Raw genomic sequence first — 13887 nt, forward strand, 5'->3', positions numbered from 1 at the left:
AAGCGCTTAATAACTAATGAATTTTTACAATTTCAGTTTATGTAGCCCATAATATATATTCTCAAATAGAAATATTAATATATTTTGGTCCTTTATGCATTTTCATAATGCCAATTTACAAAAATAGCACTAGTAAATAATATTCTTTGGTAATTGATTACTATTACTTTCCTATTGAGCCTGAATTATTTTTTTTCTTTTGGAAGTAAGCATGTCGTATTTTAAGAAAACTATTTTTAATTATCCAACCAGATCTAGCTTTCAGTTTAGAAGGGTGATTCCTTCAAAAATAAATCAATTTCCACTTGAAGCAAAATTATATGACAAGATGCTCATTTTTACAAAAGCTTAAGAGAAAATGAGGGAGGAAGCATATTATAGACATTTATAGGGTAATCATAAAGGAAATTAAATGCTTTTTTGTAAAACCTTGCTGAAATTGATTTGCTTTTAATCTTGTCTAGTTTGGGTTATGGGGGAAAGATAAAACTTTGAAATAAATTAGATCTTTATCACCCTTGATATTGTATGAGAAACATAATAACATCTGAAAAATAAATTCAGGTATGGGGTCTGTACTTGGGGATTTGCCACATTTATTTTCCCATTTGAAATTAAAATGAAATGCCAGGGAATATAGTGTTACATTAATTCTATTTTTTATCAAACATACTTAGCCTATTTCTCCATATTGCCCATAAAATTAGATGAGAAACTATGACAAATGCTGTGCTGGAATAGACAAATACTGTCTATATCAGACCTAAGTGGCTGTGTTTTGTTTTGTTTTGTTTTGTTTTTAATGCAGCCAAAGGATCAAAGCTGTTCATCAAGAAATTTGGAGTTGTTCAAAATCCAGAGATCGTCTAGTACAGAACTGCTGGATCACTTTGACAGAGAAATAAAAGAACAAAAACCTGAACACAGAAAATCTTTAAGTAAGTATTTCCTTTTAATTCTTCATGTCAGTTAATTCTAAATGCAGTGCTTAGGAAAAACAAATCCATCGAGATGAGACTTTGGGCCAAAGTCATCCTACGCACATAAGATTCTTAGCAATTTCTTGAAAAGCCCTTCACTCGCTGGAGGGCAGTTGTCTCTGTTTTGTTTGTGGCTTGTTGGTAGTGCCAATTGAGAAAATATGTTGGGAGGTCATGGTCCCTGCTTAAAGAAAATCTCTGATTCTCTAAATGATGGCCATGCTGTACAGGTCTGTGATTTATTCTCAAAGTGGGAAATGTCAATCATCTGCTACCATCTGTGGGCTGAAGTTGATTTGTATGCTTATAAAGATATATGTGTAAAAGCCTGAGGTGAGCAGTCTAAGGCCAGAATGTTATGGAATTTATCAGACCACTAGTCAGAGATTCTAGGTCTAAGTCTGCTGGGACTTTCTGGTGAAGTAGGAGTCAAATTGGTGAGGTGGAAGTAGGAGATTGCATGGGTTGAATATATATTGTGACAAAATGAAATATGAAAAACTATAGAGATCAACTATTCTAACCTCCTCACTTTTGAGCTTAGGACAATGAGATATGGAAAGGTTAATGTTAGAGCTTGGACTATAGCCCTTGTCTTAGGGACTACGGAGGAATTTCACAAATGACTTTTGTATTAGTTCATCCAGTGGTAATATTCCTCAAGCTAGCTGATAATCATCTTTTCTAATAATTATCACAGAGGCAGGATTAGCAGAGAATCTCAGAAGAAATACAGAGGTTACATGAGCCAACCTTTATTCTTCTAATAATGCCCTCAATATTACTGACAAATTGGGGCAGCTAGGTGGTGCAATGGATAAATCACCAGTCTTGGAGTCAGGAGTACCTGGGTTCAAATCCGGTCTCAGACACTTAATAATTACCTAGCTGTGTGGCCTTTGGCAAGCCACTTAACCCCATTGCCTTGCAAAAATCTAAAAAAAAATATTACTGACAAATGATCAAAAAGTATTCAACTTAAATACTTCAATTGACTAAGAACATACTACTTCCCAAGAGAGCCTATGCCATTTGTGAGTAGCTATAATTGTTGGGAAATCTTTTTTCCCATTTTAATGAATTGAGATCTTCCTTTCCAAAGCAGTGGTCCCAATTCTGACTTTTAAGACAAACAAAACAAGACTGATACCTCTTCCACATGACAACCTTCAAATAGAAGATAGATATTTTTGGATCCTGACTTTAATAGTTTAGTTATCTCTTCTAATTCTGTGCCACTTTTTGATGCATTCTATATATGCTTTCATTGAAGTAATTAATAAAAATGTTAACATCAAAGTAAGATTTCCTGGGTCAGATCTGACAAGATCAATATCAGATCCCTGAACTTCTCAGGGAAATGCCAGAGACCATCAATCAACCTTACAATGAATCTTTTTTTTTGATCCCATATCCTTGTTGCCATCAAATGTCAAATAACTATTTTTGGATTCAGACATTTAAGCAATTGTCAATTAACCTATGTTATTTTTTAACCTGTATTTCTCCAAATTTACTATAAAATTTCTCCATATTTACTATAAAATAGAATGAGAAACTTTGACAAATATTGGCAAGATGAAGTCAAAATTACTTTTAAAAAGATATGAGATCACTGTTAGAAGTTAACAGATGGGGGGGTTGGGTGGAGCAATGGATTGAGGACCAGAATCCAGCCTCAGACAATTGATACTTACTAGCTGTATGACTTTGGACATACAAGTCATTTAACCCCATTGCCCCCCTCCCCCCAAAAAAAGAAGTTAGCAGGTGGTCATTTCGTTGTCTAATTTGAATAGTATACGAAATACACACACATACATCTTGCATACATGCACACACATACATATATATATATATATATGTGCATGACATATGAGTGTAGATTTGTTTAAAATAGCCACCATAAAAGGTTTTAGTTTAAGCAAAAGGATTGTTGTTAAACAATAATATAAAATTAATGAATTCTAGATATTTAATGAAAAGAAAGACACAACTCTGACTGACTTAGCATCAACCCTGACTAAAGACAAGGGAGACAGACAAAAACTTATTTAGCATTTGAGAGTAGCTGTAATTTCTGGGAAATGTTTTTCCCTTTATAATTGAGAATTTATCTGTTTCTATGTTCTTTGATAAATATATATATATATATATATATATATATATATATATATATATATATATATATTTAACTGTTTCGGATTTACATTTTATTAATTGTAATGATCAAAAGCCTCATCACTTCATCCAAACACTCAAGGTAAATTGAGGCTTATTAAAATTACACTATTACTTGGGTCAACATTAAAGTCTTTCCATCTTAGAATCACCAAAGATGTATTTGAATTCTTCTAGCATTACTAAGAACTCAGGATCAAATCCATGGCAAAATGAAGCACTGGAATGGATTTGATCCTGACTACAATGGAAACTGAATTCACTGATTACTTCTGTCTCAATGAACTCAGTTTCCATTGTAGTTCAGTGATGTCACACTATAGGGTCCACTATTTTGTACATAAGGATCCTTGTGGACTGCATATTGACTTAATTTTAAAATATCATGGTATCTCTGCTTTATTTTACTTTCATTTATTTTGCAGAGTATTTCCTAATTATTTTATTCTGGTTCGGAACTGTACTTAGGGCTGTCATGGACCATAAATGACCCTTGTGCTGCATATTTAAAATCTGACATACTTAAAGTACAATCAGTGGCAAAATGAGTAATCTACAAATGGTGACACTGAGGCACGGATCATCCTATCTACTTGTTCCAATGAACACATCAATGGAGTACCAGAAATGGAATTAATTCTTCTTCCTTTTATTTTAAAAACATTTACCATTTATTTTTAAAGCAAGGTCTATTTTAAGAACTAAAATTTTCTTATTTTTGGGTGGTCTTTCTGTTTTAAGCACTTTAAAAGGCCAAGAATTATCTGTTAAGTCGATATGGTTAATATTCAGTTATTACTTTGGATAGACTTCGTTCTATTTTAATAAATTCACTTTCATTTGGGAGGCATAAAAGATTATCCACCCATATGATATCAAAATGGACTATGCTTTTTGAAATGGTGATTGGCATGTTTCATATTTGATGTTCTATAAAATATTTTAAGAGTGTTATGCATGCTGTGTGAAATCTTTCTGAACTTAGAACTATATTTAACTACCCTAGTTTAGGTTTCTTAAAGTATGCATTTGGACTGATTTCATCCCCTTGAGATTAAATAATTATGTGGAATTATAGAATCAGACTATTCATGTCCTTATTAGTAGTCTAAGCACAAACTTTATTGTTAGTTTGCTGCCTTTGGCTTCCCATGCCCTCGATGTTCACACCAGTATTGTCGCCAGGATTATGGAGAGATAAAGCCAAAATTACTTTTAAAAAGACATGAGAACATCACTCGCAGTTAACAGGTGGTCATTTCATTGTCCAGTTTGGAAAGCATGGGAAAATATGTAGACTTAATGACTGGATTCAGAAAGTTAAAAGTTTAAACTCTCTTGTAGGTTTTTTTAATGGTTAACCTGCCAATATTATTAAGTACAACCAGAGATATGAAGATAGTACTTGAGTCTGACAGACAAAAAGTCAGGAAATAGAGTGAAGGCCAAGTCATTTAGGGAAAACAGAGAAACATCTTTCAGAAGTAGTTCCCTGGTGAGAGAGTGGAAGTAGATGTTACTTGCATCTTCACAGAAAGGAAATTAATCTGCCATTGTTTTTCATACTTTCAGGGCTAAAACACAGTGTATCAGCTCACCTCACTCCATGAGAGTTCCTACAAACACAGAACAAAAATAGTGCATAAATGAAAATATGTAGGAGAAAAAGCAAGAACCCTTTCTAGAAGTACAGTATTCACCTGAATTCAAAATGATTTGATAATTATATAGCAATTAATTATAATTGTAAATGCAATTATACAATTGATAATTTTGTTTAAGGCACCATGCTTGGTCATACTGGTTATGAATAAATGAAAGAGGCTGTCCTCTTGTTTCAGGGAATTTAATAAAGAAATTCAATATGATAAATTCATGTGAGGTAAATAAAAAGTTAAAAGAATCAGAAATCACTTCAGATTAGGAGAATCAGGGTAGGGAGGTAGCCTTTGTAATGGTTCTTGAAGGATAGGTAGGAAATTTTTTGTATCAGTAAAAACAGTCAAATAATGGAAAACATGGGAAGTATCTGAGAGAAAATAAATGGTCTGAATTGGCCAGACAATTGGAGGGTTTGCAAAGAGAACTAAGTTAAGACAAAGTTTGCAAAGTAGGTTGGATCCAGAAGTGGAGTACCTAGAAAGGAGGTTGAGGACTTTGTTCTTTAGATGAAGTAAATCACTGAAGGTTTTTGAACAAGGTGAGAGATGATGCTTTGGTAAAGAATAATATGAGAAAGGTGTAAAGAGTGACTCAGAGGGTGACGTGATCACTGGGAAGAAAGGTGAGGATTCTGGCAATATTCTAAAGGCCTTCAAACAATATATCAAAGAAAAGAGAAATAGAATAAATACAAGACTGATGTTGGTTGAATCAATTTTACCTGGCTACTGATTGAATATATTAAGCAATTAGAAAGATCCACTGAATGAAATGACATTAAAAAAGAGTAAGTGTAAAATCTTATAAAAATTATATTCATATATGCTAAATAGAGGAGGTTTATATGGCTAGTTAGCAATTTATCTGGAAAAAAATTGGCGGGATTTTAGTGGAATGCAAATTTGACAGGAGTTAACAATATGATCTGCTAGTTAGGAAAGCTAATGAGATTGCTTAGACTGTCTTGAGAAAAGTTAAGGTTAAGTCCCCTGCAATTGATACCAATAAGAAAACATTTGATTATTATGTTTCATTCTAGGTACCATATAAAATATAAAAGTACAATAAGAATTTACTGAAGTTCTACTAATTATGTGTTTAGTCCTATGCTAATCATCAAGTATAAAAAATAATAAAAGTAAAGTTCATTTCTGCCCTTAAGGAGCTTATAATCTAAGAAAACACACAAAAGGGAAGATCTAAAAAAGGGAAGTAGAATAGATAGGGAATGGAAAGTACCCTGTGCCAGGAGAGGCATGATGGCGAAATGAAATCCAAAGAGTGGATCTCATGGGAGAGAAAATGAACTCAGTGGGTTCTGAGCCCTCTTGATATAGAGATTTTAGGAAGAGTCTTTTGCACAACCCCTCTCTCCTGGCCCCCCCAATCCCCCCTCCCCTGGCTTCCCATGTTTCTTTTCCTTTCCTCTGATAAGGTGTAGAAACCAAAGCTGATGGGCTTCCTAGTGATGAGCTTCTTCTGTGAAGAGGAGAGTGAGAGGGAAGGCTGGGATGATGATGATGATGATGATGATGATGATGATGATGATGGAGTAGAACTCAGAGAGTGTGGAAAAACGGTAGAAAATGAAAAGTTCACTGGATTTCTGAGTTGGATTCAGTTTTATTGCATATGAGAATTTGTTGAATAAACTTGGGGCTTTTTTTAGCCTGGAGAAGAGAAGAAAGACTAAGTGGAGATTTGATATTTATCAAAAATTTGAAGGATTGCTGTATAGAAGATTCTATATGTGGAGCCCCAGAAGACAGAATTAGGAACAATGGAAAAAAAGTTGCAGAGGCAAGCTCAGGCTTTATATAAGGAAAATTTCTAACAATTAGGTCTGTCTAAAAGTAAAATTTTCTTCTTCAGGGAGAGGTGGGGATTACTCTAATTGGAGATCTTCCACAAAGATTCTAATACCACTTGTAAGATGTATCATAGAGGAGACTCTTTTTCAAATGTGAATTGAATTAGGCAATAAAAAAATATGCATACTGTTTGATCCAGCAATACCACTACCAGGTCCATATCCTGAAGAGATCATGAAAAGGAGTAAAAAGCCCACATGTATAAAAATATTCATAGCAGCACTTTTCAGAGTGGCAAAGAATTGGAAATTAATTGGGGTATAGTTGAACAAATTGTGGTATATGTATGTATGTGATGGAACACTATGATTCTATTAGAAATCATGAAGGACAGGATTTCAGGAAAACCTAGAAAGACTTGCATAAACTGATGCTGAATGAGATGAGCAGAACCAGAAGAACATTGTACAAACTAGGCATAATGTAGGGTGATTCTCAACCATGATGAAATTGGTCATTTCTGCAGTACAATAATCAAAAATAATTTTATGGGACTTGTGATGGAAAATATCATCCATATCTAGAGAAGGAACTGTGGAATTTTAAATGAAGATCAAAGCTTATTATCTTCAATTTTTAAAAGTTGCCTTAAATATTATGTATTAGGTAATTTTGTTATTTCTAATGTTTTCTTTCTTCCATTTGGAGATATTTTTTTTCTCCCAACACATTCAATTTCGATCTGAGTTTAGCATGGTTACAAATGTAAAGCCTATATAAGATTCTTTTCTGTCAGTAGCAGGGGGTGGGAGGAAAAACTTTAAAATTCAAAGCCTTGCAAAAAAAGATTGACAAAAACTACCATGGTGTGTAGTTGGAAAAATCAAGAAAATTAAATTTTTTTAAGAAAAGGTATGTATGGGTTGAACTACATAGTCACCAAGGTCCCTTCCAGCTCTAAAATTCTAAGAGGTAGTGCTTCAGGTAGGAATAACCAGATGAACTATGATGTCATTAAAGGAGTAGGGTAATTTAAAAGTGGAAATAGATAGCATAGGTAGAGTCATCTGAGCATTACCCTACCATAATCCAGATGAAAAAAAAAAATCTACCTAAACATTCTCCAAGAGTCGCATCAGATAATATGAGAAGTGAGCCATGAGGCCTTCATGTCTTTTGTGAATAAAAGGACTTGCATATAGCAGATTTTGCTTGACATTTTAATATCCTTCACATCATCCAAATCCAACTGAAATCTCACATCCTCAAGTAAATTTTCTCCAATCCTTTTTTCCCATTTTGGAAATAATTTTCCCTTTCTTATTCTCATAATACTTTATATTATTATATGCACTAAAAAATCTTATATATATAGACATATATATGTACATACACCCCATACACCCACACACCCACCCGCACTATATATATATATGTTTGTGTGTGTGTGTGTGTGTGTGTGTGTGTGTGTATTTTTTTCCTCTCTCTCTCCTAGGTCCCAACAGAAAGCAATCTGAAATAGGCTTTATATCTGTAACCATGCTAAACATAGATTGAAATTAAAATGTTGGGAGATTTGGGAGAGAACAATTAGATTCAAACAGAAGAAAGAAAAACATTAGAAATAACAGATTTTTTTCTGTGTATATTCCTTGTCTTTTAATACACTAAGATCCTTGAGTTCAAGGACTGTATTTTATTCTTCATTTCCTCTATAGTACTTAGAGTGGTAACTTGTACCTCTCAAGTGCTTAACAAAAGTTTTGAATGGATATTGGATTATTAAGTTATTCAGTATTTTTAGTCTTTACTTTTAATCTATTTATTAATTTAATTCAACTAATATTTTTGAAGTAATTATTAGTTACAAAGCACTTTGGAAGACACAAATGTTTCTTCAGTAACTTTCTGTTCTTGTTTACCTCTTTAATGAGAAACACTTCAGGGCAAGAATCTCTATAATTATGAATTACTCTTATTTACATTCACCTTGTACTATATAACCATCTATCTTAAAAATTTTCACCATCATTCATCTGAAAAATAAAAAAAAAACTTATCTAAAGTTTTTAATTCTATAAGCCTCTGTGTCCTCCCTCTATTTTTCAAGATGACTTTAGAATATACTTTTGTACATAGAACTAGAATTCAGACACAACTTTTAATCTGCTTATTCTCCCTAAATTCACAAACTAAAATTAAGGCATCTTCTTGGCATTTCTCAAATAAAGGATTATTGTGTTAAAACAAAGGAAACTGAGTAAAAGTATGTGGTTTGGGAAAGATTATTTTTTTGTTAATAAACTTACATTTTCCTAGGCAAATATTCAGTTTTACCAAAAACTCTTCTCACCTTTTTTTCCATAATGTTGTGCCATATCAATCTTTCATTATGTCATAAATATAATACTTCTAAGCACCCAAGATAAAAACATGCTCTTATACACTAAAAGAAATCAGATAGATGGATGCAAAGGAAATATGCTCCCTTTCTTTTATTTCTGATTAAATTGTCATAGAAGTGTTGTTTTATTAAAACTTAGTATTATTGGAAATGGACAATTGGACCCCTTATAATTAGTAGAATAAGTATTAGGAGGTAAAGGATAGAGATGGAAATGGTTAATACACAAGTGGATGATTTAATTATTACAGGTGATGGAAATACTTGTAGATCATTAGAATGTTTTTGCATATGTTTTTAACTTGTCTGCATGCCTTGCATAACTATGATGGACAGAAATAGATTTATTGCTAATGGTAAGCTTTTCCAGTATTAATCCAAGGTTTACAAATATAGGGAGTTCCCAGTTTAGAACTAGATTATATTTCAAAGTTCATTAGTAAGTCACTGTTATGGAATTCCATTATAATTTCTCAGAGAAAGACTATTATAAATGTTGATTAGGGCCCCAGGATAATCTACAACATATATTACCAAATATTACTATACAATCCTGAAACAAAAATTTATATTTTCCATGAGAAAACTCCTTTTGTATCCTTATAACTCAAATCAGTAGAAGAGGTTATCTGCAAATTTCCATTATTCAGAATAGATTAGTTCTTTAATCCACCCTCATAGTATTGTAGAGAGATTGGCATCATAGAGAACTAGAATAAAAGGCAAAGGCTGTTGAGCTCTAGTCAATGTAGCAAAGCACAGGAGCCTTGGGTAGCATTTTATGTAAAAATCAAACACTCCTAGTAGACTGACAAATAGTAGGCACTTAATAAATGTTTATTGACTTGACTTGAACTCTGCCTAGTTTTGTAATTAAGATTTTTTTTTCCTTATAGCTTCAAATTCTTTTAAATCTAGGTCAAATTTTCTGATAATAAGTTACATTAAGAATACTTTAAGGGAAATTGCTATTAATTTGTTATTTTTCTGTTTTTACATGAAAATATATTTTTAACTGGTGACCATACTGACCTTACTGGTAAATATGTAATTAACAAAATGTGTAAAATGTACACTATTTATCCAAAAAGAACGAGTCATACCAGTTTCCTGGATAAATATGTAATTAGGCAATTGTTTTAAACACATATTACAGAGCATGTTTTGGAGTATCATATAAATACATAATTTAGGGGTTTTTACATTCTTTTTTATTAAGAAGTTTGTAGAAAACAGTTGAATCTTGCCAATGCATGAAACTAAGACAAATAAAGCCATCTGCCAAGAAAACAAAGATAATATTAAAATTGCAAAAAAATACAAAATATCTAGTTGAGAAGAAAAAGACAAATTCTTACCTGAAAAAGAGAAACTACTGAAATATTTATTTGACATTAATTTTGAATATTTGATTGGGATTTAAATAGCAAAGATGAACGACTTAGTGGGAGGAAACTATCAAACAAAAAAAAATTTTCAAGTTAACTTCATTCATTTCCATGTTAAATGTTACCACCTTCTACATCATTTTCATTAAAGGCATACTTGATAATCAAGGCCTATATGAGAAACAATGGCTATTAAATTGAAACATCATACAAGTAAATGATTACTTTTTGTAAGACCACTTTCTATAGTTACTCCCTGTAAAAAGAGGAATATAAGTTAATTCATTGCCACATTTATTAAATACCTATTATGTTGTGAATATAAGCAGGGATTAACATATCTACAAATATTTGTAAATATTGATAAATATATGTGTGTGTTGATGGGTGTTGGTATGCATGTGAAAAAATATAAAAGTTTTCAATTGAAATAGTATGATGTGAATGTATAAAGAATTTTAAATACTATAAAAAACATTTGGAGATCAGATGTTTGGTAATACAGCTCCAAATGAAGTAATTTAAAATATCATCATCCAAGAAGTATTTATTCATGAACTCTTTATATTCCAAAGTGAACTATTAAGATACAAAAGAATGCTTAGTTGATATATGGGGTTAATATCATCAGCAACATTGCTAGCTTTGCTGAAGACCCTAGATTTAGGTGTTTATCTTTAAAACAATCATATCTTATTGATTGATTACTTAAGAATATTTCAGGATAATATATTATTACGAAGAAATTTAAGTAGAAGAAGATAGAAGCATTGGGGATAGATTATTGGTAACAATATTAAAGGAAGGGACCAAAGCAATATTATAATAGAAGTATAAAAAATATTATGTCCATCAATCTGATCTGTCTGCATCTTTCATTCACGTATAGTTCATTCATCCAGTTATTAATTATATCTCCCATCTCTATGGATCCATCTATGGATTAAACTTAGAAATTTGATAATCTGTGGTTCTATGGTAGAGGGAACTCCCAGGGAGAAACTCCCTTTATTAATTTATATCTGTCAATATTTTTGAAATGACTAGAGTTGCCTGGAAAACAATAAGGGGTTAAAGATAATAATGAAACAATATAGAAAAATTTGTGGTTTGCAGCCAAAGCAATCATTAGGGGAAATTTTATATATTTAAATGCTTACATTAATAAAATAAAGGAAACCAGAGATCAATGAATTGGGCATGCAACTAAAAACACTAGGAAAAGAACAGATTAAAAATCCCCAATTAAATATCAAATTATAAATTCTGAAAATCAAAGGAGAGTTTAATAAAATTGAAAGTAAGAAAACAAACTGATAAATAAAAGTAAAAGTTGGTTTTATGAAAAATCAATAAAAAGGATAAACGGTTGATGAATTTGATTTTTTAAAAAAAGAAAGAAAATCAAATTATCAGTATCAAAAAATGAAAAGGGTGAATTCGCTAACACTGAAGAAGAAATTAAAGTAATAATTCAGAATTATTTTACCCAAATGTATGCTTATAAATCTGATAATCTAAGTGAAATAGATGCATTTCTACAAAAATATAAATTGCTCAAATTAACAGAAAAGGGGAAGTACTTTTTAAAATAATTTATTTTAAAATTAAATTTTTAAATTTTAAAAAAAAATTAAAAATTTATTTTTAAAAAAAATTTTAAAAACAATATATGTAAAAAACTCTGAAATTTTTCTTGATTTCTTTTACCTTCCTTGTGATCTCTTCTTATTTGTTTCTAATTTTGATGGATTGCTTTTTCTATTTTTTATTTTTAATTAAACTTACTAATGGCATATCAATTTTATTAGCCTACTCTAAAACACATCCTGTGTTTGTCATTTCCATTGCTTTTTCTTCAGTTATAATGATTTCTGTTCTTATCTGGTTTATTTCTCTTTTAATATTTTTTGTTTTCATTAGCTAGGATTTATTAAAATATTGGGGTTTTTAGGCATAGAATAAATCTATTTTTCCTATTTTTATTCTTTATGCAAGCATTTGATATATAACATATCTGAATACTTCTTTGGTTATATCCAATAGTTAGAGATAGGTAGCATGTATATTGCCATTTTAATATATTTAGCTATTATTTTTATCATTTTGTATTTAGCTATTATTGTAATTCAGTCACTATTGAACTTTTTCTCCCACTTGGTCTTATGCTCTTTATTTATTTTGTCATGTTTTCCTTGTAGTATTATTTCATTTTGACTTATAAATAAAGTATGCAGAATCTGATTTTCTTTAATTGCTTTTATCTTCTTTAAAAGATGAAAACATGATCAGTGATATGTGTGTGTGTGTGAAATATTCATATTGCTGGGAGAAATAGTATACAATTTTTTCCTCCTATAAATTCTCACCATGGTCAGAAAAGCTAGGAGTAATTATTTGAAATTTAGAGAAATTTAAGCCAACCTTCAATTAGAATGATCAAAAATTGGATTTCACTGCTTTAAGAGGTAATGGTTTTTTCCCTTGTTATAGTTTTTTTTCAAATTAAGACTGGATTACCCTTTACCTGAAACTTTATAAATGAAATTCTTATCCTAATACAATTGGGTAAGATGACATTGAAGTCTTTTCAAATATAAGATTTAGATAATACCATTTGTTATCTGTGTAATTTTGGACAAATCACCTAATTTTTGGCCTCTCTCAATTTCCTCATCTTTAAAGTAAGGATGTTGGATAAGATGGCCTATGAGGTCCCTTCCAATTCTAAATCTGACAGCTCAAAAAATCCTTTCAAATTATAACCCATTATGAGATAGGCCATGTTAGGAATTTAGATAATGAATATTAGAAGAATATATAGTACATATGGATCTGATCTTGAAATTAGAAATACCTACCTGGGTTCAAGTCCCATCAGGGATATCCATTAGCTATGTGACTCTGGCAAATTGCTTAAAATCTCAGTTCCTTAGACAACTTTCTAAGACTAAGTTGAAGAGAAGGTGCCTGCCTCTATTGATAAGAGGAATTTGTTCAACTTGGTGGTCTCTTTGTGAATGAATTCACAGTTCTGTTTCCCATTCCTATCCTATTCTATCATCATGGTGGTCATGCTCATTGCCATAGTAAACAGAAACAAAATAAGAGTTGAGCAGTTTTGCCTTCTCTCTGTTTACTGGTTACCTTGTTCTCCCCCAACCCTAACAATGTACACAATTACCCTGAGTACCAATCCTAGGGGGGAAAAAAAACATTTTTTGAGAATAAATTATATTTTATAATAATTTCCCAATATTCAAGTATATATGTATATACATATACACATATATACATACATATTATATTTATGTGCATATTCTAATACTTGAGCACTCATACTTCTGTCAGGCGAGGTCCCATAGCTAATGGGATAAGAATTTCCTTTTCTTCAAGATCTCTGAGATTTTATTCTGTGTTTAGAGTGCCAGCTGAGTGAACATAGTTAAGGCTTCATTATC

At 31.4% G+C, this 13887-nt stretch overlaps 1 protein-coding gene across 1 annotated transcript in view; it reads left to right on the top strand.

Annotated features, from left to right (window-relative positions):
* ARHGAP15 (Rho GTPase activating protein 15) overlaps positions 1-13887 on the top strand; it is an 871958-nt gene that overhangs the window by 391938 nt on the left and 466133 nt on the right. The window contains exon 8 of the mRNA XM_074215108.1: positions 809-938. Within this exon, the coding sequence (XP_074071209.1) occupies positions 809-938 (130 nt within the window). The remainder of the gene's footprint in view (positions 1-808; positions 939-13887) is intronic.

Source organism: Macrotis lagotis, chromosome 1 (genome assembly GCF_037893015.1).
Source record: "Macrotis lagotis isolate mMagLag1 chromosome 1, bilby.v1.9.chrom.fasta, whole genome shotgun sequence".
In the NCBI taxonomy this organism is placed as follows: Eukaryota; Metazoa; Chordata; class Mammalia; order Peramelemorphia; family Peramelidae; genus Macrotis; species Macrotis lagotis.